Source organism: Phoenix dactylifera, chromosome 4 (genome assembly GCF_009389715.1).
Source record: "Phoenix dactylifera cultivar Barhee BC4 chromosome 4, palm_55x_up_171113_PBpolish2nd_filt_p, whole genome shotgun sequence".
NCBI lineage: Eukaryota > Viridiplantae > Streptophyta > Magnoliopsida > Arecales > Arecaceae > Phoenix > Phoenix dactylifera.
Window position 1 is genome coordinate 114,398 of NC_052395.1, and position 25,894 is coordinate 140,291.

At 44.9% G+C, this 25,894-nt stretch overlaps 1 protein-coding gene and 1 long non-coding RNA gene across 4 annotated transcripts; both read right to left on the minus strand.

Annotated features, from left to right (window-relative positions):
- Positions 1 to 2,175: 2,175 nt before the first annotated feature.
- Positions 2,176 to 6,251, minus strand: LOC113461100. Its single transcript, XR_005511311.1, has 2 exons — positions 5,883 to 6,251; positions 2,176 to 5,611 (listed from the first exon to the last, which is right to left on the minus strand). It is a non-coding gene; the product is annotated as an uncharacterized LOC113461100 (long non-coding RNA).
- An 11,151-nt stretch (positions 6,252 to 17,402) lies between these two features.
- LOC103724348 (uncharacterized protein At4g33100) lies at positions 17,403 to 21,713 on the minus strand. 3 transcript variants are annotated; one of them, XM_039125237.1, is made up of 5 exons: positions 21,386 to 21,713; positions 21,166 to 21,250; positions 20,291 to 20,360; positions 18,248 to 18,417; positions 17,403 to 17,845 (listed from the first exon to the last, which is right to left on the minus strand). In XM_039125237.1, the coding sequence occupies exons 1-4, from the start codon at positions 21,478 to 21,480 to the stop codon at positions 18,296 to 18,298; spliced, it is 372 nt and encodes a 123-aa protein (XP_038981165.1). In that variant the 5' UTR covers positions 21,481 to 21,713; the 3' UTR covers positions 17,403 to 17,845; positions 18,248 to 18,295. The 3 variants fall into 3 exon arrangements, with proteins under 3 accessions (XP_038981165.1, XP_008813800.2, XP_026656312.1); XM_008815578.3 differs by lacking the exon at positions 18,248 to 18,417 and having other exon boundaries at positions 21,386 to 21,710; XM_026800511.2 differs by lacking the exons at positions 18,248 to 18,417; positions 20,291 to 20,360 and having other exon boundaries at positions 21,386 to 21,711.
- Between the last annotated feature and the right edge of the window lie 4,181 nt (positions 21,714 to 25,894).

The following is a 25,894-nucleotide window of genomic DNA, read 5'->3' on the forward strand; positions in this document are numbered from 1 at the left end:
TATCTGTGCTTCCCAGTTTGCTTGATAATGTAATCCAGACAGAACTTGCTTTGTTGGTCCTTCAAGATCTTCCCGTTGTGCTATTCATCAAATTTCATGGGCCTTCCATTTGGTTAGATCTGATTGTGCTTGCTATAACATTGGGCCAGATCAAAATGTTTGCAGAAAATGTGGTGGAGATTTGGAAGCATAGAAGTTTATCCACTCATGACTCGAGAGTTCAGGAAACACGAAATTGAAGGTGATGCTGGGTGATAACTGAAAAGGAGCAACGCAAACGGTCCTTAGGAGTTCTTCGGATTTGGATTTCAAATGAGGAGTGTATATTGGACTGTAGAGTTAAGTAAGAGATGCATTATTGTTATGCTGAGTTTTCTGGTATATATTATTGTTAATTTAATTGCTTTATTGCTTTGCCCTCTTGGGAAGGGTTTTACTCTTTGCTCCTTTCTTCTTCTTACATTTTGAGTACATCTAAGTTGCACTGCTTTGCAACAAAGCTGTAGTTATCTTTGCGCTTGGTTTCAAGGATAATAATCAGTCGCCTGAATTCCAAACGGCAGCATCTTCCTGTCAAGTGTTGTGAAGTTAGAAAGATCTTAAAGCTTAATATCATAATTCTGAGAATTAATTTTTCAGATTCTCATTGGTCCTCATCATAAGGATTCTTTAGCTTCAAGAATGAAATATTTAGGGATTGTTCAGCTTCAATCACTATACATGCTATGCGATAATCAATTAATCTAAGGAACCCCAATAGATATCTTGAAAATATTAATTTATCAATAATAGTAATTTGGCTAATACCATGAATATTTATGAGTCCTTCTGGAATTTTTTCTGACCATTAGTATAACTGATAGAATATTTTTTTCTTAATTGTAAAAAAGGACTGTCGAGCAATCGTAAAAACTTTTCTTGTTTGTTGAAAATCTGATAGGGCGAGCACAAACAGTCAGTGTAACATGATCTTATAAGTTTAGGAGGAGACCATGTTCTAAAGGTGTATTAAATGTTGTTCCCATGGCTTATATGTGATTTTTTCCCCCAGATAGTAACCCTGGCATGTAAGAGCTCTTTGTGATTTCACAGGTTTTCATGTACTTTAAAATGATTAAATTTATGTCTTCCATGCTTGCTTTGTTACTTTATTTTTAGGTGATTATTGAAAACATGATATTGCGTAAAGACATCTCATATTTTCTTTTTCTGGCAGCACAATATTGAATCATAAGATGATATTGACTCATTTAGAGCCTGGGTCACTCAATGAATGCCTCTGAATTTCATTTGCTTGTATAGAAAGCTGGTATGCCAAGAAGCTGAACATCTGAATTTTTATCTTGTGCCACCAAGGTATTCTGATCATTGTTATTACCATTTGTTTACTTGGTGTGTAATGTAAAATCATCAATATTGTCCTTGAATCATGCATGTCTTTAAGCATCTGGTTTTCCTAGACTAAACTCATCTTTTCCACATGTGCTCAGGTTGTTAAGTGTTTAATTTGTAGCTAAAGAGAGAGATGTTAACAAACTAAGGCACCGAATCTTTTAATTCCTGTAAAACAAGAGCAGTTTTGTCATGTTCTTTGAGTCAAATGTGCTTACATTGTCAATTTTTATTTGTAACAAAAAGCATCTAGTCATTGCTAAGTCTTGTGAATGATAATTTTAACCTGGAAACTTTAGAACTACTGGTTTGACACAAGCAAACTGTCATATGCTATGAAACCTCTTACTTTTATGCTCTACCATAATTGACAGAGGTCATTAGAAATGGAAATATTTTGGCACATTAACAATGCCAACCACCAATCATCATGAAATTATTGGGCCACCAATTATTGTGAAGTTATTAAGATAAGCAGAACTTGCCAATGCTTTAGAAAAAGGGTGTCGAATAATTGCCACATGTCTTGAGATGTATCTATGCAACTGTATTGTACTGATTAATAGTCTAGGACATAGAGCAATATCATTGTACTGGATGGATTCATGTTTAGTGGCTTCCCTAAGATATGTAGTTTGGTTGCATTGACATGTTCACAAGCAGATTTATACAAAGTATTCAGATACTTGGCAATAATTTTAACCATTATATTCTTTGCTTCGAGGCTTTCTTCTTTCTAAGGAATTTACTTCAACACTGTTGGATAAATTTATTTTTTAAGCCATATATTCCTTTGTTTCTCCTTGTGTCAGAGGCCTAGATAACTATGACATATCCATTGTTGTTATTTATAGGAAATATTGTTGCCTGAGTCTTACTGGCTTGTGACAATTATTTTATAAAGAATCCTTTCTTCATTCGTTACATATTTTATTTGGTAGCAAAAACATTTTTATTCAATTCAATTTATCTGTATAAAGCCTAGGATCGAAGTAGTATATTGGGTTCAGTAGTATCCCTTAAAGAGGCAGGGTTTCTAAACTTCTGAGGAATCAACCTTTAACATACAAGTGATTAGGAGTACTATGATAGATATCCAAGCTGCTATGCAGACTTGAAGGTCTAAAATCGAATAAAGCAATGATCATGCGAGAATTACTAATAATTACAGCAGCCATTTTATCAGAGTGGGTAGCTATACGAGATCTGTTGTGTAAGCCTAAACTTGAAGTCAGCTGGTGCAAGACTGCAAGGTAAATTCTGATGGCTCTATCTCCAAGTCATCCTATATTTGATGAAGGAATTTGAATATAGTTAAAGGGGAACCTCTTCTCATTCCATGTATACTGGTTAAAAGGGATGGATCTATTAACTTGCTTGAGCTACATGGGCATTGGTTAATTTACAGTGTGCAAACTAGTTACTTTTGCTAGATCTTGACATAAAGATATACTTGGGTAGAAATTGGTCGCTCCTAAACCCCTGTGGGATGTTATTATCTTGCTTAGCAGAATTTTGGATGCTTCTGATCATTTGGTAGGATTTTAGGTTCAAGTATTTGGAGGTAGGACAGTGTGTATTAGATCCTTGCCAGTTTATTCCTCCCTGTCGATCGAAACAACACCCCTCTCCCCTTCCCCCTCAAAAAGAGAGAGGAAAAAACACATGCACATCATCTCTGAATTAATGACCTCTATGCTGTTTGGGAGTTTATGATAATGTGCAAAGGAGGGTGGGGGGGTTGTACCAGAGTTGAGAATGACATCTTGGAAAAGGTCTACAATTTTTGCTGATTCTATTTTTTCTTCCCTTCAATTGACTTTTGCTGATAGAATCTTTCTTTAAAGAAAATAAAAGAGAAAAAAAAAGAAGAAAAAAAAGGAAGAGAGATAAGTAGATAAGAAAATGTATCTTGTTTTTTCTTTTATCTTTTTCATTGAAGTTCTTTGTGGTTCTTTTATTGCAAAGCTTCATCTTTAACATAAGAATTATCCTAATTGAAGTTTATGTGTGACCCATTCCCAAGATCCTACCCTTTAATCAGCACTACTCATACAGAACTCTGTTTGCATGGTTTGGTACTCTGTTCGATTGTGAGGATGTTACACTTAGGTTTCAAATGGTAAACAAAAAAGCTGCTTGTGGACCTGAAACAGGAAGTCATACTTGGGCCAGTTTGTAGAAAACATTTAGTTCAGCTCAATCCTGCTTCTAGCGATTGCTATTGATCTACTACTCCATAAGGAAATTGAAAGGGTATCCTTTTGCTCATTCCATTTATATTTGGCAACAAGATGATAGATGATCACATACAAAGCGAGATTCTATGGGCAACTAGAAATGGCAATGGAAGGGAATACAGCTATTGATGCTAGCATACTTGTCACCTCCTACTGTAAGATAGTCCTACATGAACCTTGTTGATATATCAGATATGGAATGATTAATTGGCAGAGATTGTTGAAGAGGAAAACAAGAGCAAATCAGCTTATAATTATATTAATTTATTGTTATGATTTAGCATCGAAATCTTTTGCATGATTACAGTTTTTGGTTTGAGGACATTACTAGGTGTGGAGTGTGGACTCTGAAATCAGGAAGCAGCTTTCGACATCCTTGACTCTCTCTGGCCCGCGCGCATGCGACTTACATTACATCCAGGCTTTCAACAGAGCAGGGTTGCTGTAATGTGTACGGTTTTGACATACTTCTTTTGGGTTATGTCTTGACACAATAATGGGTTTCCTAATCTGCATGTGCATGCAATATTTTGTTGGTTCCTTTTGAGTCATCTCTAGGTGCAAGAATGGGTGTACTGGTCTTCATGTGCATGCAATATTTGGCTAGTTGTGCACCATGTTTGCGTGATTCTGTATCTTCCAAAATGACTAAATAATATTTCCATAGCATTATATAATCAACGAGTCAATTTCCAATAGACATCGCAGCCCTGAAAACCCACAATGCAAAAATCATAATCTCGTGCCCCCATGTTTTTCAATATCCATTCCCCAAAATATCAGATACTGTCTTCATTTTGAAGAGGTGCACACTAGGATTTAAAATAATGTTGAAGCAACAGCACTTGATGCAAAAATGACTATCATATACCTAAATGTACATTTTAGTTGAAAACTCTCAGTTCTTTTGATTGGTGAAGTACGTAGGCAGTACACCATCTTAGTAGGCTATGAGCCTCCAGTACCTGTCTTTAATTGATATCTAGAAAAAGCATAATGTCTCCCTTAGTTCATGGCCTGTGCGCTGCCCTTTCTATTATTCTCATTATTGAAGTTAAACATATCTTGCAGTGGATCAAAAATGAGAGAATGATCCAATGTGTGACTGCTATGCAATGACATCTGTTAAGTTGTAAAAATATACATCTTGGTACCAGTGCTGGAACTGGGGCCCGGACCGATTGCCCGGCAGCACGGAACGGTACGCTCTGTACGGTTTCGTGCCGGCCCCGTAGAGGAGGCGGGAGAGAGGGCGAACGGGAGATAAAAAGAGAGAAGGGGGGGAGAGAGGAGGGTGGCGGAGGCCGGCACGGAGGCGGCGGAGGAGGGCTCTGCCACTGAGTCCCTTCTTGCCGACTTCACTTAAAAGTCACAAAAATAAAAAATGGGCCGGACTCCTGTTTCGAACGAAATAGGGGACCCGACCATGGAGCCCGAAGGAGCTTTCTCCGTGCAGTTCGCCGACCGGCCTCCACCTCCCTCTCTCTTCCTTCTTCTCCCTCTTCCTCCCTCGTCCTCTCTTTTCTTCTCTTTCTCCTCCTTGGGCGACGGATTTCGTTTCCGTTGCCGGAGCCGTCCCGGTCCGCTGCCGGGACGATTTCGTTTCCGTTGCCGGAGCCATCCCGGTCCGCTGCCGGGACGATTTCGTTTCCGTTGCGGACCGGGATGTCTCGGTACGATTAGAACCGCTCAGTTCAAAACAGTGCCGCCAACCCTGTTTGGTACCTTGACAGACCATCAGCCAACTTTAGTTTGTGAAAGCACTCTCTTGATTGTCATTACAAAATACAAATATTTATCATGAAGAGAAATCATGGAATTGAGGTGTATCAGGTGCTTGAGGTCGAGATGTTACAGGTAAGGGAGCATGGTGATTATGGACACCCTCATAGGTGGTTAACACATAGCTTGAGTCTTCACGCTCTCTCTCCACTCTCTTCTTGACTTTGCATCCTGCACTTGAGCAGCGATAATAATTCCTGTCAAGTGTCAACCATTTTGTTAGTTTCTAAATTACAAGTTCAGACTTATCTATAAAGCACTGTGAATAACAATAATGTCATTTGGCCGTCGCTGCTGTGCAAAACAAGAGAAAGAGTATAGATGATATTAAAGCTTTTCTGAATTGACATGCATATTATTATCGATTGTTTTCCAGTATTTTCTGTATTATACATCTTTCACCTATTGCTCTCTCTGTTTCTTATTTTCCTTCTAAAGTATGTGCTGTATTCTTGGGCAGATTTTTACCTTGGATTTGGGCTGTTCTTTACCATCTTCTTTCCATACTTCCTCCACTTGTATCCGTCATCCAATATCTCAAGCTCTGATTTTGTTTTGAATGCAACTCTGGTAGTACTCCCCTTCGAAGCAGCCTCCACAACATTCTTATTTCTTCACACATGCACACAAAAGCATCCAAAAACAAATGATTATCTCCTGGTAATATTTTGAAGAATCACAGCTCAAATGTGTGATGAAAATTATTTGAAGTGAAAACTTGCTTGCTGCAGCCACCGGTGCAGGTTTTGTTATCATGACCGCCATTTGCTTGCAGGGGGGAAGGACTCTGCTGACAAGTGGGAGGCGGCACCAGGTGTGCTTTGTCGTCCTCGAGCTGATCATTGAGGGCCAGGTAGTCGGTGATCTCGAACAGCATGTCATCAGGCCAATTGTTCTCCGAAGAATTTGACGATGGCAAAGAGTAGGAAGACATGGCAGCAAATCCCAACTCTGTATGATCCTCTGCTGGAAGATGTAACTTGAAGATTTTGCGAAGCGGGCATGACCATTCTAACGGAGGAGTGCCGTGGTTTCATGGAGACCTTCCAAGTGAGATGGAAGGAAACTTCAAAGCTGACGACACGTGCTGCTCTTCGGGATAACAGACGAACTTGTCCCAAGTCAAGCGGACAAGGACCCATTAGCGACGACTTGGTAGACCTGTTGACCTGAGAGACTTTGTGCATTCTGCCACCATTTTCTTCTGGTATCACCACCTTTAATACTCCTGATATGTATGAAAGACATAATTGTTAGCCGGCCAGCGTGGTCAAGAGAATCCCAAGTCTTCCCCCTGGATTTTGACTTTGGAAGGGAGGCCTGTTCCTTGTGAGATTTGGAGAACCAATGAAAAGCTCTGAGGGTACCAGTTTTTCTGGCCTTCTCTTCGGTTGTTTCATGGCCTTATGCAAATGCTTTGATTCTCAATGCGGCAAACGAGGAATGTTATTCTGACAAGCTCCCAGGGTGACACAGTTTTTTCTCTTGTGGGACCTTCACATCAGTGTTTTGTGGGGCCCCGTGGGAACATTTGGTTCTAATTGGGCAAACAAGGAAGGGCTCTGTTTTTGACACGTTTTCTCTTGCATTACATTTTTTTTTAAAAAGAAAAGCCAAACCGTCAATCTCCTAACTAAAAAAAAATGAAAAAAAAAAGCATGCACCAAAAGAGGCCATTTGTGAAGAAAGATCATTCGCGTCCTCTTTCTTTCTCGCCATGTCTCTTTCATCTATGAGGGCTTTTTTTTCTTTCCGAGTTTCTTTCTCTCTTTCTTATAAAAACTGTATATTGTTTTATCTAAAGATGTATATTGAAATATTAGATGACTATTTTGCTAAATATGTATCATCTGATCATGCAGTGTGTAGCCATTAATATCATATTTTAGAAACTATGTATTCAATTACTTGAAGATATGTATCGGATTGCTACTAGGTGTGTATTACAAAAGCTTATAGTATATATCAGAAAAATCGACAAATATGTACTTAACCTTATAATGTATACTGATGAGCATCATATTGTGGACTGTGTATTGATTTACCAAGAGATGTGTATTGGGATGTTGGATGATTATATTGCTAGGTGTGTATCGATAAGTCATATATTATGTACGGGTGAACATCATATTCTGAAAACTATATACCGATTTATCTGGATATATATATTAGGTTACTATTAGTTGTGTATCAAAAAAAGCTTACGATATATATCAGAAAACCAATGAGTGTTTATCACTTAACGAGGAAGAAAGAAAATGCGACGGTCTTTCTTTGCGCACGGTCTCTATTTGGGCATGAATTTTTTTTATTTGTCTTTTAAAGTTATCATGGACTCCAGAAAAATTTTTATCTTTATTTAATTTCTGAATTTTTTTTAAGATAGGCATAAGAAAAAATATGGCAAAAAAAAAAAAAAAGTCCCATCCTATATTTCTTTCTAAAGTGCCCACCCATATGATTTTTGCTCCTTACTCTTCCTACTGTTTTCCACGCAGTGGTGTGAACTGAAAGCCATTTTGGTGCAGAACGGTCAATTCGTGTTCTTCCAACGCAGCCTGAGGCCATGACGCGAAATCTGCGTTAACGGGTCCTCCGCAGGTGATGGCTCATCAACTTCGAGGCCAAGTCATGGGGGGGAAGACCGAAGACATAAATTGGGGAGTTCATGCACTGCATGCGATCCAACTTGACCGAACCCCTCCGTTGGGGTGCGATGACTGAGATTCCCGGTTCCTGGGTTAACACACAAAAGGTCAGACTTCTTTATGATCTTCATTAACACCATCATTTTCAAATGCGGACGCGCGAGCTCATACTTTTCGCAACTCCGTGGGAAGTTGACGGTCTCTTTCGGACCAAGGTGCTGAAATTGACTGGAGGACAGCTTTAAGGCCCGCCGGCGATGCCAAATGACTCTCGGTCAGTGGGCCTGGTAATAGTTGGTAGAGAAAGTTCTTTGTTAGATTGGTCTACCAGCGTTAAAAATATGAGCTCTAAGGACAGCGGAGGAATAAAATATTTAAAAGAATATTAAGTGTGACCTGCATGTGCATTGGACTACATTGTAATCAGCATATTTTTGGTTGTAAAGTTAAACAATTTTATTCTTCGGGGCCGCCGACCTGAGATGCGTGTGCGTAAGTACATTGCATGCACCAAGTTGCCGTGCACGCCATCAATCACAACTACTTATTTCTTAACATTGTATCTGAGATACAAACTTGATTAAATGGAGTCCATAGAAATTAGGGTTTATGATTGGTGGCATGCATGGATGGCTAGATTATGCAAACAGTATAAAGTACAAGTAAGAAAGAGAGAGAAAGAGAACTAGTATTTAGGTGGGCATTATATTGGTGTTGTTGTGGTTCAAATTTGGCCTGAGGGTGACCACGCCGGAGGAGTCGAGGGAGCTGCCGGCCGGAGCGGAGAAAGAGGAGAGCCCCCTCCCGCGCGATGGAGTACCTGCACAAAGCCTCACCGACGATTCCAGTGAGGGCCCTCCGATGCTCAAGTTAGGGTGGATCTTAGTTAGTCCAAAAGGTCCCCATAGTGTTACCTGATAGGGCTATTTATAGTCCTCGCAAAGGTATCCAGGTGACGGAGGTATGGCCCATCCTCATCATGGAAGGAGGTGGGTTTTAGACAGATGGCGCTCAGTTAAAGCTTGCTTGAGGCGCACGATGTAGGCCATCCTTGCGAACAATAAGGCGTGGATGAGTGTGACGGGGTATGGCCGAAGCAGCATGGTGTTGTCCTTGGCTGTCGTTGGCCAGCAAGCAAAATATAGCGTGGTGGCGTTGCAATGTACGGCCACATAGGTAGGCATGGGCACGTACGTGGATGCGACTGTGAGCGAGGCCGAGCTCGATGAGAGGTCGCACTATATATTTAGGCGAGGTCGGCCTAGCATCCCTAATTTCAAGGTTTGCTCAGTAGGGCGCCCCGAGCTCAAGGGTCGGGGTGCATTGTTAGATAGGGTGCCTTGAACTTGGGCGAGACGTATCGTCAGATACTAAGGGCGCTTCAAGCTCGGGTCGGGGCATGTCGGCAAATATAAAGGGAGGGCGCTCCGAGCTCGGTCGGGGCACGTCAGTGAATATAAGGGGCGCCCCGAGCTTGGTAGGGGTGCGTTAGCGGATATAAAGGGGGCGCCCCGAGCTTAGTCGGGGCGCGTCAGCGAATATAAAGGGGCGCCCCGAGCTTGGTTGGGGTACGTCGACGAATAGTCCCGCGGTCGAAGGAGCTCTTTGGCTCGCAGTTGACTTAGCAAGGCATTTCTTGCTTGGGCTCGGGACGCCATTATAAACATCAGAGGAGGTTGCTGCAGGTCGTGGCAGCAGAGAGATCTAGCCGAGGTCGGTTGAGCCTTCAGCGGAGTTCAAAATTGGACTGGCTCTTAGCGGGACTGAGGTCTGGCTCAATCGGTGTTGGGGTCTATTTGGCTGAAATTGGGTAGTCCTATTGTTGTGAGTAGGACGATCCATTTTGCCCCCCATCATTTGCCCTCCGACTTTCGAGGTCAAGTTGCTCTTTAGCTCGGGCGAAAGAAGTAGTTGGATTGTTGGTCATCCTGCATCGTGACTAAGCACTTACGAGGATGCGCGCACCAAGCAGGGGACTCTTGGTGTATTGTTGGGGCCGATGGCTTCGAGCCGGTCTTCCTGAGCCGGGCTTGGGTGGCTTAGGTTGCCACATCACTCCAAGCAGAAACAACTGTGGGAGTTCTTTAATGGACCACGTGCGTGCTTCTTTCGAGGCGTTGCTGGATGGAATGCAAAAGGGGCCAATCATTAATTCCCATCCTCCGAAGCGTCTCGCCTGATGGAACACGAGGGGCAGATTATTAATGTTCCGTTCTCCGAAGCGCCTTCCATAATGGTTGGCCTTTAGTGCCGCGATCCGAGAAAATTTGCTGAGGTCGCTTCTGGGCTCGCCATGCGACAGGATTTGGCTCGCTTGATCGCTTAGGTTAGCTGATTGGAGCCGTTGTAGTGGGATATATAAGGCCTGGAAGGAACCCTAGAGTCCTTATTTGATCCCTCTCGCCCCTACTTCTTCTTTTTCTAGCCGCCATTGCTGTGGTATTCGAGCTTCTCCTTGGGCATTTTTGGAGCTTCCGGTGATCTTTGCGACGATCCTTACTCTCAATTCCCGGTGATCATCCTTCTTCTCTTGGTCATCTCCTTCGGCGAACTCTCAGGTAGAAGTTCTATCCCTTTTCAGTCGCTCGGAGAGCTTCTTGTCTTTTTCCCCTCTTTTTTGATTTTGTGACCAAGGCAATGAGGTCGCCCACAAAAGCTTTGATGTTCGGCACAGGTTCATCCCGAGCCCAGGCTTCTTCATGTGTGGAAGAGGCTGAGCTCGAGGTGAACCAAGGTTCGTACGGGGTTAGCTCGAGCATCAGTGTAGAGGAGCTGGGCCTAGTTCGGGCTTGGTTCTTCTTTTCTCTTGAGTTATCCTCGAGCTTCCGGAGCCCGAGGCTCAACCCGCCGACCCGCCTAGAGGTCGGATCGGAGTGTATATAGAAATACTCCGAGCAGGGATGAGGTTTCCTCTGCATGGGTTTGTGGACGAACTCTTGACGGTTTACCGTCTTGTCCTCGCACAGCTCGCTCTGACTCATAGAGAATGATAATCGGCTTCCTTGCTCTTTGCCTTGCACATAGTCTGCCCCCCTTGATGAGCATCTTTCAGAGTTTCTTTATATTAAAAGGCAACCCCGCAGACAAGAGATGGTGGTACTCTTTTCGAGGAGGCCACAAGCTCTTTCGGGGCATTCCTACCTCCATTCATGGGTGGAAGGATAAATTCTTTTTTGTTTTCTCTGAGCGATCGTGGGGATTTAACCCGACCTGGGGCTTCCTGTGGGCTACGGTGAATAACAAGCTCCCCTAGTTATCACAGTTCGAGCAGGACATTCTAGACAAGTTGCTTGAGCTAGGAGGAACTCTATGGATTCCCGACCTGCTCAGCGAGGAGGCCTTATTGAACGTCGGCCTGAGCTCGGCTCGTCCCGAGGGTAAGGGCGGCGCAGCTACTTTTCTTTTCCTTTTTTCCATACCGAACCCTAACAAAGTCTTCTATTGCCAGAAATCACAGGGATGATCTTCAGCGCCAAGACGTTGATGGCCAGGTACAGAAAGAGAGTGGCTGCCTCGAACGGAGCGCAGTCCGAGCGAAAGCTGAAGAAGGCCAGAGCTGCCTCTAGCTTTGGGATCGAGCGGGGCAAGCTCGCTCAGATTGAGGCCGCCGACCCCGCTTGGGCTGAGTCTAAGCAGGTCCCCTTAGTGGAAGACGAGGCACCCCCATCGGCGGCAGGGCTGCAAGGCTACCCAGCTACACAAGTGGCAGCCGTGTCTGTCAGTTGAATCCGGGAAGCTTGCAAGGCTACCCGGCTACACAAATCGGGTCTCGAGCTGGAGAGCGGGCCTGAGATCCTAGCTTCTTCCAAGGTCCCGACTCCCACTGGGGCCACGACTCCTCTTGAGGTCCTGACCTCGGCTGGGACCTCGGCTCTTCCTGAGGTCCCCTCCTCAGCTGGGGTTGATTCCATTCCCTTCGAGCCCGGGAGGAGGTGGTTCTGGCCTCAATGTCATGTGTTTGAGGACAACATGGCCCTTGAGTTCAGTGATATTGCTTGCAAGCTCGTGCGCATGTCATACTTCCGCGCGATCGAGCTCTAATGGAGGAAGAGGACCTTGACGACTTCGCCAGTCATGCTTATTCAGCCAGCATCATGGTGAGTAATGTAACCCTCCTGCTTCTCATTCATTTTCTTTGTAAGTGCTCGACCTCGGCTGATATTTTATCTTTTGTGCCAGTTCCTCCATGTAGTCGACATGCTAGTGTCAGGCATGTTTAGCTACCGGGGGCAGATGAGGGTACTCCAGTTGAGGATGGAGCACGCCGTGGTTTGGAAACAAGAGGCTGAGGCTCGAGCAATAATTGCCGCGCAGCGGCAACAAGAGGCCGAGGAACGGGCGATGGCTGCTGAGCAATAGCGGCACGAGGCCAAGCAGAGGGCAGCGGCCGTCGAGCAGCGGCAGCATGAGGCTGAGGAGAGGGTGGCGGCTGCCTAGCAGCGGTATCGAAGGACAAGGAAGAAAGTACGGGCGGCTGAAGCTTTGATTAAGGGCAGACTCGCCCGGATCCAGGATATGGAGGTCGAGCATGCCTGGGCTTGTTCGTTCGCTGAAGGCCGTCCGAGCTCAAAGCTGCACTGAACGGCCAGCAGGACAAAGCCAGGGCCCTGAGACTAAAGACCGAGCGACTCAAAAGGCTCCAGAGGGAGTTAGCTTGGGAAGCCGTCGAGAATTTTCACTAATCCAACGAATACCTCGATGAGCTAGCGGAGGGAGCTACCAGTGCTATGATTCAGGGCTTCGAGAGCTGTCGTGGTCAAGTCCAACGGCTTTGCCCTGGAGTCGATCTCAGCAACCTCAAGCCGAATCTGGGTGAAGCTGTCAAAGTGGAGGACGAGGGTGCTGCAGAGGGCATTACTGAAGTTGGGCCGGAGATTATCTCCGAAGTCACCACTAGGGCGGAATCAGAAGTTGTTTCCGAGGCTGGTGTCAAAATTGGAGCTGCTCCTGAGGTCGTCCAAGTCGACTAAGCCAGCCTTCATTTTTTTTCTTTTTGTAAAGTCGGCCTTTCGGGCCTTTTGTATTCAACCTGACCTCAAGGTCAGTTTTTCTTGTACTCGGCCCTTAGCCCTTTTAATATCAATGAAGTATATTTTTCCCGATGCTTTGCATTTTGAGGTCCGACGAAGTATTTGAACTCGTCTCACTTAGTACTTTATATTGGGCTCTTGTGTTCGACTGAGTAGAGTCCAAGCTGTATAACTTAAGTGCTGGCTTAGCCTTCACATAGTAGGTCTCTTGTGTGAAGCTTTTGCCAAGTCTCTGTGCTCGGCGTTCACTTCCAACTTAGAGGTAACCTTGCAGTCGAACGAGCTCGTAGCTCTTTATTCGATACCGTAGGGCACCTCGAGGTCGGCTCGAGGAGCGGCATCGGAGAATATGAGAAACCAGCTCGAGGGTAGAGACTAGCTCGAGGATAGAAATCCACTCGAGGGTAAGCACCAGTTCGAAAATAGAAGTCCGCTCGAGGATAAGCACCAGCTCGAGAATTGAAATCTGCTCGAGGGTAAACACCAGCTCAAGAATAGAATTCAGCTCAAAGGTAAGCACAAGCTTGAGAATAGAGACGTCCCCACTTAGATCAGGGCGCCTCTTTAGCTCGGGCAAAGGAAGTAGCTGGACGGTCGTCTTCAGGCCGAGTACTGTAAGCCGAGCTTGAAGGGATCAGGCCGCCACGTTAGTTGAAACGGAAGCGGCCGCAGGAGTTCTTTGAAATGTTATGTGTTCGATCCTTCTTAAGGCATCGCTGGGTAAAATGCGAGGAGTCAGTCAATAATGGCCCGTTCTCCGAAGCAGCTCTTATAACCATTTCGGTCTTCAATGTTATGATCTCGGAAGATCCATCAAGGGAGCCTTTGGACATGCCACGTGGTGAGATTCGGCTATTTGGGTGTTTGGTTATCCAATCTGAGTCGTCGAGGTAGGCTATATAAGACCCTGGAGGGGATCTTAGAGCCTTCACTCGATTTCTTTTACTTTCATCTTCTTCCCTGGTTGCCATCTTCGCTATGAGAAATTGTCGGGATGGTCTTCAGCAATAAGACCCCAATGTCTTGACACAATGAGGTGGTTGCGTCGGATGGAGGTCGTTCTGAGGAGAGGTCGAAGAACCTCATCACTGGCGTCACAAAGGGCTTCCACTACAGGATGTGCTTCGTCTATGCCCACAGACGCCGGGTGGATGATGTTCGGGGCGAGCGGGCTGGTCGAGTCGTGCGAGCCCATCGTCGAGGTGATGGTTCGGGATGCTGCAGAGGTTATTGCTGCGGCCGGGTTGGAAGCTGCTCAAGCTAACAATTCTTTTCTAGTTTTCTTTCTCCTTTGCCTTTGCTAATTAGGCTGCTTAGGCATTTTTGTATTTAGCTCGACCTTAGGTTTGGCTATTTTTGTACTCGGCCCTTGGCCTTTCAACATGAATGAAGTGGTCTTTTTTTCACTACTTTGTATCTTGAAATCTAGCATGGTGTTTGAACTCATTTTGCTCGAAACTTTAGGCTTAGCTAGTAAGACTCGAACTGCATAGTTTAGGTATTAGCTTAGCCTCCATGCTGCCATGTAGCTCCACCAAGTTGGCAGAGAGCTTGCCGAGGCCGGGACATAGACCTGACCACGGTTCGGTTCTAATCGAAGAACCGGATTGGAACTGAACTGTTGGCGAAGGCCTGAGGGGCCGAGTCAACGTTGGCGGAGGCCTGAAGGGCCGAGTCAGTCCTGCCGCCTGCCAACATGGATGCGCTGAAGGAGTAGAGTGGGTTATACCACTAGGGGGTCCCTGAACCCACTGGCGAGGCCCTGTCGGAGTCCGGAGTCGGGCGAGGCTTGGTCGGAGTCGACTCGTGGCGCTATGGGCCCCTGCGTTAGTTTAAGAAAATAAAGTTGCGCCTTTACTAACACCTGCGGATTTTAGTGTAATGGTAGCGCTTGATCCTGACAATTGGTACCAGAGCCATAGGTCTCGAGTTCGAAACCCAAGCATCACGTTGGGGGGGATTGTTGGCGGAGGCCTAAGGGGCCGAGTCAACATTGGCGGAGGCCTGAAGGGCCGAGTCAGTCCTGCCGCCTGCCAGCGTGGATGCGCTGAAGGAGTAGAGTGGGTTATACCATTAGGGGGTCCCTGAACCCACTGGCGAGGCCCTGTCGGAGTCCGGAGTCGGACGAGGCTTGGTCGGAGTCGACTCGTGGTGCTATAGGCCCCTGCGCTAGTTTAAGGAAATAAAATTACGTTTTCACTAACACCTACGGATTTTGGTGTAATGGTAGCGCTTGATCCTGACAATCACGACTCAGGCCCTTCCTCTAGCACCAAATATTGTGGTTCAAATTTGGCCCAAGGGTGACCATGCCGAAGGAGTCGAGGGAGCTGCCGGTCGGAGTGGAGAAAGAGGAGAGCCACCTCCCACGCGACGGAGTACCTGCATAAAGCCTTACCGGTGATTCCGTTGAGGGCTCTCTGATGCTCGAGTTAGGGTGGATCTTAGTTGGTCCAAAAGTCCCCATAGTGTTACCTGATGGGGCTATTTATAGTCCCCGCAAAGGTATCCAGGTGGCGAAGGTATAGCCCGTCCTCATCCTGGAAGGAGGTGGGTTTTAGACAAATGGCGCGCAGCTAGAGCTTGCTTGAGGCGCACGACGTAGGCCATCCTTGTGAATGGTAAGTCATTGATGAGTGTGACGGGGTATGGCCAGAGCAGTATGGCATTATCCTTAGCTGTCGTTGGCCAGTAAGCAAAGCATGGCGCGGTGAAGTTACAATGTACGGTTACGTAGGTGGGCGTGGGCATGCACGTGGATGTGGCCGTGGGCGAGGCCGAGCTCAATGAGAGGCCACACCATACATTTAGGCGAGGTCGGCCTAACATCTCTGATTCCGAGGTTTGCTCGGTAGGGCGCCCCGAGCTTAAGTGTCGAGGCACGTTGTTAGATGGGGCACCTTGAACTTGGCCGAGGCATATCGTCGGATATTAAGAGCGCCCCGAGCTCGGGTCGGGGCATGTCGGCGAATATAAAGGGCGCCCCGAGCTCGATCGAGGCGCGTCGGCGAATATAAAAGAGGGCGCCCCGAGCTCGATCGGGGTGCATTGGCGAATATAAAAGAGGGGTGCCCCGAGCTCGGTTGGGGCGCGTCGGCAGATATAAAGGGGGAGCTCCGAGCTCGGTCGGGGCGTGTCGGTGAATATAAAGGGCGCTCCGAGCTTGATCGGGGTGCGTCAGCAAATAGTCCCACGGTCGAAGGAGCTCTTTGGCTCGCAGTTAACTTAGCAGGGCGTTTCGAGCTTGGGCTCGGAACGTCATTATAAACATCAGAGGAGGTTGTTGCAGGTCATGGCAGCGGAGAGATTTGGCCGAGGTCGGTGAGCCTTTGGCAGAGTCCGATGTTGGACTGGCTCTTAGCGGGACTAAGGTCCGGCTCAATCGGTGTTGGAGTCTATTTGGCTGAAATTAGGTGGTCCTATTATTGTGAGCAGGACGATCCATTTTGCCCCCCGTCAGGTGTGTTTGCATGCTCAAGACTTATTATATAACAATGATTTTCATAAAGACGGTAAGAGAGATTTTTGCATATATATATATATATATATATATATATATATATATATATATATATATATATATATATATATATATATATATATATATTACAAACATGGCTTTTATATATTTATCTTTTTGAAAAATTATTATTTATCATGTATGCCCATCATTTCATCTTGTTTTTGCAATGCTACTTTCTCTGGTTGATTTGCGGCTGATGGTGCCAGTAAACGGCCATTTTAAGTATAAAATGACCCTATTTCCGTTTTGTATCAACATCAATGGTTTCCAACCCTTAACTTGTATTATAGAGAGCTTTATTTTTACATAAAATTTTTAAAGGTATTAATATGGAACAATAATAGATATTTTGCACTTAATTAGGCTGTTTATTCACACTGCCATAAAAAAACAGGATGAAATTGGAAATAATTATGCGGAGAGTGATTTTCAAAGTATAAGCATGCTAGAAATTGTAAGGACTTACATGCAAAAAATTCTCTGTGACAGTAAAATACAAAAGGATGCAAATGCACAAAGACATTGCAAGACTGTTTCAATCCAAGCTGCAATTACTCTTGGATTGAGTTGAAAAGAGGGAAGACACTTTGATGATAAATAGACCAAAATTTGAAAGACAACTCTACGCATGCGTGTATGTGCATGCGGGCATGTGCGTGCGCGCGCGCGTGAGAGAGAGAGAAAGAGTCTATTTAGATGCAATAATTGTCCCTTCGAAGACTTGCATCAAATCCCTAAATGAATGAATAGACACATTTGGTACAAATTCACAATGGTCGAGCGCATCAAATCACAACTATTAGTGCATATAGAGAATAGATACTGAACTTGGAAACATGAGAGTAACAGCTTGCAAATGTCAAGCTCCCAACTCCCAACGGTCAAGAAAAGCATCTATCAAGAATGGATATGAGGCTGCAGCAACCAACACTCTCAACTGCTTCTTGTTTCTCAAAATTCAAAAGCATCAAAGAATCGAAAATCTTGAATATTTCAGTCTGTTGAGTCCAGTCATAAACACAACTGAAAGGAACCATGCATCTGCATTATCCCATTCTATATTTCTTTGTTCATATATTTCAAACATGCATTATTTTTCAACTCAGATCAAGTTGCTGTGTGAAACATTTCTGCCCAGCTATTCCTCATAAACAGCCAGCTCTTCTATATTCTGCACATCTGGGCGCGTGCAGAAGATTGCAAGATGACATGGTGGCATTGCCTACAAACCTGGGCCAGACCAACACAACCATTTCAAAAAAAGTGGCCATGATAACAACAAAATATTAACTTGCTTATTAACTAATAAGAAATATAAAAGTGCCTCTATTTGTTTTAAAAAAATTTGCCAGGAAAAGGAAATTCCGAACATTACACTTGTAAATCACTGTGAAATTGTGGGAGGCATGTAGGAAGCATCACAGATAGGTGCAAGCACATCAATATGAAGGGCATCATGTTCTTCATTAGGGCAAAAAATTATAATTTATCATTGTTCATGGTTGACAAAACCACCAATTATGCCAACAATTTAACTTGTTTCACTAATCAATGGTCAAAGAAGAAGAAGAACATTAACAATGTAGTTCACTTAGGCTTTTAAACCATGCACAAATTGGATGGATAACCAACCAGATATCAATGTCATTCAGAATTATGTTCAGAACATCAGGATATATCTCATGAAGACACTGGAAGTGCTGGCAAAGCAGGGCAGGATGGTATTCCATGACACTTTCTGCAAACAGGGGCTTCTGAAGTACAGCACATGAGGCTGGGTGGTACGTGTCCAAGATTACCAACTGGTGCATGCAGATTTGGATCAACAATGATATATTTTCTGATAGACAAAAAGCAATTTGAGTTTCAAAAGAAATGGCTCCATGAACGTGACAATCTAAAAATGCATGCTTGTTCATTTTAGCTGTACTTGACTTTAGAGGCCACATAATGGGATTGGAAGACCCAGGAGATAGATAACTAAATGTGCATCACTGCCATGTCTAAGGTGCAGGAAGCCCAATCACAAATAATGTTTGAAGTAGAACACAATAGCACTAGTAAATCAAAACAGGAATTGTTACAGAAATTGTTTTTTTTTAAAAAAAAAAAACACTTTCATAAAGAAAGGACGAGCTTTATACATTTGGTTCTCTGAAACTTGAGAAGCAAATGTTGTACAGATTGCAAGACTGCAATAAGTGCCAGGTATAGCAATAAGGAGAAGACCATTAAACCATCATGATGAAGGACAATCCTAAGCAGGTGTTGAAGGTGTGACCCCTAATGAAACATGGAAAGCAGTTTGGCCCCAAAGAAGCTAGCAGATTGAAGCACACTTCGGACTTAAAGAATATGCCAGAAGATAAAGATGCCATTCATGGATGGAATTCAGCTTTTCTGTAACATGGGCGTTGTAATGTAAGGTCAATGGTCTAGACCTTGCTGGCAATTAGGAAGCTAGCGGATTGTGGGGACAAGATCTAGGAGAAGCAAGGTCCAAGGTGTATCATTCAAGGTGGAGAGAAGAACATGCATAAGCAATGAAGCAATCATCACAGGACAAATGGAAATGACGAGCAAGGATCTGATGACAGGACCTTTAGAATGGCCGATATGTAGCTAATTGCATCTAGCCCATCATGCCCTAGAAGAATAGATGATGAAATATTTTCTGTTAAGGGTTGGGAGAAGCCCAATTGGGTGAGATCAAGATGAAGATACCAACGAGTGTGGGGAGCTGGGGTTTTAGGTTGAAATCATGAAGTTGTGAGGGGGACAAAAGTTAATGCCTGAAGTTTTCTAGGGATAGAGGCAAAATGAAGACAATAACCTGAATGGTCTGGCCAACGAAATGCTCCGCTATGGGGAGTGGTGTCGCCACAATGGACCTGATGATGTTCCTTTAGGTAGCCAAAGGTATCCTTGTCTTGGGTGGTGAATTGCATGACCGATGGTGCAAAATTCATGGTTTCTCTATTGTCTAAAAACAAGGGAAGTTAGCATGGAATGTTTTAAGGTAATCGAGAAATTGTGATGGGCAGCAGTTTGGACTTAATACATTAAATAAGGGAGAAATATGTTAGGCAGCAACACAAGGATTTGCGCGACAGCTTAAGGCAACCGAGATAATATTGTTTAAAATGTCTTCTCAGTTCAGTGCATGGTATGGGTAAAAATTCAAGTAAAATAAGAAGCTAGGCTTAGTTTCTAGTGGAAGGGATGGTTTGTATAGTAAGAAGGATGATTTGTGGTAGACATGATGGTTTGTCTCACTGGAAGGACTGTACTGTACGACTAAAAATGTGGGTGTCGAGGGAGATTTGACTAATGCAAAGGGAGTCTGGATAAGCATTGCACTAGCTCAGAGCTTGGAGGATCTCCAATGCATGGAAACTTATGCTACTGCTCTTAGCAATCCACAGTTAGTTCAAAAGAATATTATCCTCGACAATACCAGAAAAAATTGTACACAGTTAATCCTGCAGTCATATTAATGAAAGATGTACCAAGAGTCCTGAATAAAGAATTTCAAAGGCAATGCTGATTTATAAGGAAGATCACTTTAGTGACAATTATGAATTTCTGTTGTAACCACTAGATACAGAGCACCTCCTGTATAAAGCCATCACTATCGAAAAGCACCATCTGCACCCACCGAGGAGCCAGCATCACCTTTAATAGAATATGCAGAGGCTTCTGCTTCCAAGAATATACGCCTCAGATGCCTGTCTTCCAAATGTTGCTGCCAAGAGTGATGGTGGAAATTTAAATTAAAAAGTTGGAACATGGAGTTTGAGACATCAGAAGCTCAATCCTGAAAACCAATAATCACTAAGAGAAGGAAAAAAAATCTTCCTTATCAAGAAGCAAAATGCACACGCCAGTCAATAACATTTTCATATGATAGATCAATGCATTTACCATTAAAGAGAGTGAGTTTCCAGTTTATGAACCTAATGGTAAGAGATAATATGCCGGTACCATTAATGGTGCTTGAGATGGAATTTTGTTTCTTTTATTGCTCAACTTCTCCTTTGATGCTTTCTCAAATCTTCATTTATTTTTCCTAAAGACACCTTGCCGATTAGAGAAAATATGTTTGATTAAATCACATAAGTTTATAGCTTTTTCACAATGCAGACCTCCTACTTCTACTCATTTCAAAATAGTTAGAAGATTGCATCCCCAACTTCAATTATTCCATTTCTTTACAGTATCCGCAACTAAGATCGACAAGCATAAAAAAACTTGCTTTTCGCTTGCCATGTAACCAACTCCATTATCTCATATCTAGCATAGTCTTCTGTGCATATGGAACTCTAACTCCATTTACCCTAATATAACAGAAACTCAAATCAACCTCAAAATATCGCATCTATATGTAACAAGGTTTCCTTTTTTCTCTTTGATATGCAATTTTACCTCCATACTTCCATTTGAACCAGAAAAGGCACGCCAATTAAATACATTTTAACCAAGAAGACAAAGTAAATAAAAGTGTGACTAGAAAATGACAAAAAATCATGCAATAACAAAGGGGAACTCACAGCAAGGCAGGCTCTGTACTTATCCCACTCTGAGACGCACTCGTCTTTGTCCCAGTGACCCTTTGAGAACTTCTCGGAATACCACCTGACCATTTTTCCCGTAAAAATTCGATCTTTCTTCAGGGAAAAGAAGCAAAAAGAAACCGTACTACAGAACAAAATTTTCGCGTGATGGGATGCTATAAAGGAGAGAAATCAGAGACTTAGAGGAATAGAGAACCTGTTGAAGCAGTCGTGGTAGGCGTTTCTAAGCTGAGCGCAAGGAGACGCAGCAGGGGCTGATGGCCTCCTCTTCGAATTATTTTCGACCCCCATGGGATCCTCGGCAAGTCGTTAAGTATCCGGAATCCTAGAAAATCTCCTCGGATATCTAAAGATGAGAATTTCTTTCCCTTTAATCTCGCTGGGATCTTGAGGCGGCGACGGACGAACCCTTCCCGGTTTGCTTGCAGCCTTGGGAGACCTCGAGCAACCGAGAAGGTCGTCGCACGTTTCCCGTTCCCGAATACAACCTGTTTGGCGTTTTGCTTCTTTCACATCGTTTCCCTTAATGGCTGAGTTTGGTTTAAGAGAAGCGGATTAATTATTGGATGCAAGAAAAAATTCTCAAAGAAAAAAAGTAAATGCAAGAAAAGGTTTATGATAGGTTTATGCTACGATAAAAAGGCAAGAAAAATAAATGCATGTTAGACTGAAAAATATGAATGTGATTTTTTTTTTAAAAAAATAAGTTTTATAACATAGAAAAGAAAAACTTGTAAAAGTATCGATAAATGTAAGAAATTATAAAAAGCAAGTACCTTGGTTCTCCCATGGATGGAAAGATGAGAGACATTGGTATGAGAAAAAGGAGAGAGATTGATTGGGTTGATAAAAGGAGAATGATTGGATGCCTATGTGAGAGATAGCAGAGTGGGAAACATTTTAGATTTAAACAAAAAAAGATTGAGAGGGGATGAACATTGGAAGATGGAAAGCTAGAGAAAAAGGGGATGGTCAAATGAGAGCGACCATGAGGATTAGGAATTTGGTCTGCTAGATAAAATTTGAAGAGGGAGAAGTAGCGCTATGTAAAATTTAAAATTTTATTACTAAAAAGTCTATTCATATAATCTTATTTTTCAAACTATCCATGCGTACTATATTCATACAATATGGTTTTAGATATCATCTCATTTATATTCTCTTTATAGGCAAATTTGCTAGAACCAAAGGACCCTAATGCTCTTTTTAATATAGTATAGATTTATTAAATATTTAATCTACATATTCCATATCTAGTATTTAGAGTTTTAGACTAGTGCAAAATTATTGAGAGTCATCTGAATATGTATCATGCTACAAATAGTAAATATATAAGTATAATGGAATTAGTGATTAACTGGATATTTTTATAAAATCACTTTAATAAAATGGAATTCAAAAAGTTTTGCTTATTGAAATAGTCATGACACATCTTGTTCATGTTTTTATTTAGGACATTTATTAGAACAACATTTAATATACTTATTTTATATGCTTATTTTCAAAAGAAGGTGATGTACTGTATCAAAGAAAAAGAAAAGAAGAAGGTGGAGAAATGTTAGCCTCAACGAAACATCAAAAGATTGTAATTAGGTACGGAAGAAATTAATTGTTCTAGGCAAGATTTGATCTAAACTTAGAAGTTGGAAAGCAAAAAAATAATTTGAAAACTAGGAGACTAAGAAAACTAGATCTAAAAGCTAAGGATACCCGGTGGCTTTTTCAACTTGTTGGGGGGAAAAAGGATTGTGTCCGAGCAGGAGGCGACCAAGCCTCCCTCCGAGCAGGAGGCGACCGAGCACCCCTCCGAGTAAGGGGCGCCCGAACGGGTCCCAATTCAGGGGTTTGAAAGTGCCCAAGCGGCTCCTCCGACTAAAAAGTATCCGAGCGGTAGACCGCCATTATCATGTTCTCCCACGAAGCGTGCCCTGTCCTTGCCAACAATCGATACGTACGACCTCCCCAGACATTCAACTTACGCGACAATTAAAGCGTATGGCTTCTCCGAACGCCTAGTTCACTCAACAATCAATGCATGAGACCTCTGCAGGCATGTGGCTCGTGTGGCTCACTTAACAATTAAGGCGCATGGCCCCAGTTGACTACAAATGTTTAGCTCCATACGGCAAACCTGTCTGGCCATAAACAACAGCATGGTTCAGCAATAATTCAAAGACTTCGGCCTGATCTCCTACGAGGATAGTGTTGATCTGCACGATTGAGCATTAACTTCCACTGTACGGCAGCGTCTTCGCTCTATCTCATCACAGGTAAACACTTTCCCCCTATAAATAGGAAACTCCTGAGGGGGAGGGGGGGAGGATTTTTCTTCCAGACTCTCTGACTCGAGCTCCCCTCTTGCAAATCTTTAGCCCATCTCTCTGACTTAAGCATCGGAGGGCCGGCGCCAGAAAAACCCGGCCACCGGCTTCTTGCAGGTCTCCCGGAGGACGCCGCACATCGCCGGATCGCCGCCGTTCGCCAAGCTCTCCCGGAGCTCCTCCTTCCTGGCCCAGTGGTCGCCCCCGGGTCCGAATTCCAGCAACAGTTGGCGCTAGAGGAAGGGCCCGAGTCGCGGCCATGAAACTGAGAAGCAAGGGAGCCTCTACTGCCTCCCGACGTCTTCCACCTAGTCCTGTACACTCTGTCCAGAACTCACCACCTCCGGCCGATTCGGCTCCTCAAGTTCGACCGGAACAGTTCGATGCCTTGGTGCAGCAGGTTCAGGCCTTGGCTGCTGCCGTCCAAGGCCTGCAACCTAGGGGCGTCCCAACGGTGCCACTTCCTCAGGCTCCGGTTCAACCGGTGCCCCCTCCTAGTGGACCGGCCCTCCAAGGCCAAGATCTCCACGCCCAGGCATCCCCCTGGAGAGAACCCCCAGTGAGGGGTCCTGGTGACTGGCCGCAACCGTCTGAAGCCGAGCCAGTCCCAGGGCAACCTGCACCAGAGCGGACTGCCGCGGCGATCCTCCAGAGCGACGAGCTCGACAAGAAGGTCGAGAAGCTGGAGCACCAGATTGAGGCGCTCCATGGCAGGAGGACGGGACATAATGGCGACTTCGAGTTTACCACGAAGTCCCCTTTCTCCTAACAAATCGAGGATGAGCCGGTCCCGCCAAGGTTCAAGATGCCCCAGGTGGAGCCCTACAACGGCACGACCGACCCCTTCGACCACCTGGAGAGTTACCGGGCCCTGATGGCATTGCAAGGATCCTCGGAGGCCATGCTCTGCAAGGCCTTCCCAGCAACGCTTCGAGGAGCAGCTCGGCTCTGGTTTGCCGGGCTGAAACCGAGCACGGTCTCCTCTTTCGAGCAGCTCGGCAGGCAGTTCGCCACCAACTTTGCCGCCTGCCGACCCCAGCGGCGGACTTCAGACTCCCTCCTCGATATAAAGCAAAGGGAGGGAGAGTCGCTTAGGGAATATCTGGACCGTTTCACTGCTGCAACATGGGAGGTCCGCGAGCTCGACCAGTCAATCGCCATGTCGGCACTCAAGACTGAAGCTCGGTCTTATAGGTTTCTCTTCTCCATCGAGAAGAATTTCCTAGCTGACTTCACCGAAATGCTAGTCCGAGCGCGAAAGTACGCAAAAGCCGAGGAAGCCGTCGCTTCTAGGCGGGGTGGGGCCGAGCAGACATCCAAAAAGCAAAAGAGGCGTCGTGAGGAGCGCGGCCGTCCCAGAAGCCCATCTCCGCGCCGAGCCAAGAACCCGCCTCGTCTGAAGAGTCCACCTCGGCTGCGGGGACCTCTCCGACCAGGACCCCCGTCCCGTCCGAGATCTCCGCCGCAGTCCCGCATATCCAATGGGAGGTACGAAAATTACACTCCCCTTAATGCTCCTCGGACCGAGATCCTCATGGAGATCGAAGGCCGAGAGTATTTTCGACCTCCGCCCCCGAGGCGGGATCCCGGAGCTTGGCGCAATCCCCGGAAGTACTGCCGCTTCCACCGGGACCACGGCCATGATACGGAAGACTGCTTCCAGCTCCGGGATGAGATCGAGGCACTCATCCGCCGAGGAGTGCTCGACCGGTTCGTACGGAACCGGCGTGAAGAGAAAAGGCCAGCGGAGGATGCCGCACAGCCCGAAGATCCAAATGCCAACAGACCCATCGCCGGCACCATTAACACCATCCAAGGCGGAACCTCGGTCGGACGAGCTGCAGAGGAAGAAACCGCCCCGAAGCGCCTGCGCGCCTCCGAAACAATCTCGTTTTCGGATAAGGACTTGGAGGGAGTTGAAACCCCCCATGACGATGCTATGGTCATCTCTATGGTTGTGAACAAGTTTGATGTAAAACATGTCATAGTTGATAATGGAAGCTCAGCGAATGTTTTGTATTTTGACGCCTATTCTAGAATGGGGATGATGGAAAAGCAATTACGAAGGATGAACGCCCCGCTAGTCGGATTTACTGAGGACTCGGTTCCGGTAGAGGGCGAGATCGATCTCCTGGTTACGGTTGGGCTCGCTCTCCGAGAAAGTACTGTGAGGATGGATTTCTTCGTAGTACGTCTGCCCTCGCCCTATAACGCCATCCTCGGACGACCTGGGCTCAACGCTCTTCGAGCCGTGGTCTTAACCTGCCACCTGCTTATGCGATTCTCCACCAGCCAAGGAGTCGCCGAAGTTCGTGGAGACCGGGCGGTAGCAAGGCGATGCTACATGACGACCCACGAGGCAAAGCAACCAGCCAAAGCATCGG

Coding starts and splice junctions, on each gene's coding strand:
- LOC103724348 (XM_039125237.1), bottom strand. CDS start 21,480: ATGGGGGTCGAAAATAATTCGAAGAGGAGGCCATCAGCCCCTGCTGCG. Junction 20,361..21,165: donor AGTACAGAGCCTGCCTTGCT/GTGAGTTCCCCT, acceptor CACTCTTGGCAG/CAACATTTGGAAGACAGGCA. Junction 18,418..20,290: donor CTCTGCATATTCTATTAAAG/GTGATGCTGGCT, acceptor TGCATGCACCAG/TTGGTAATCTTGGACACGTA.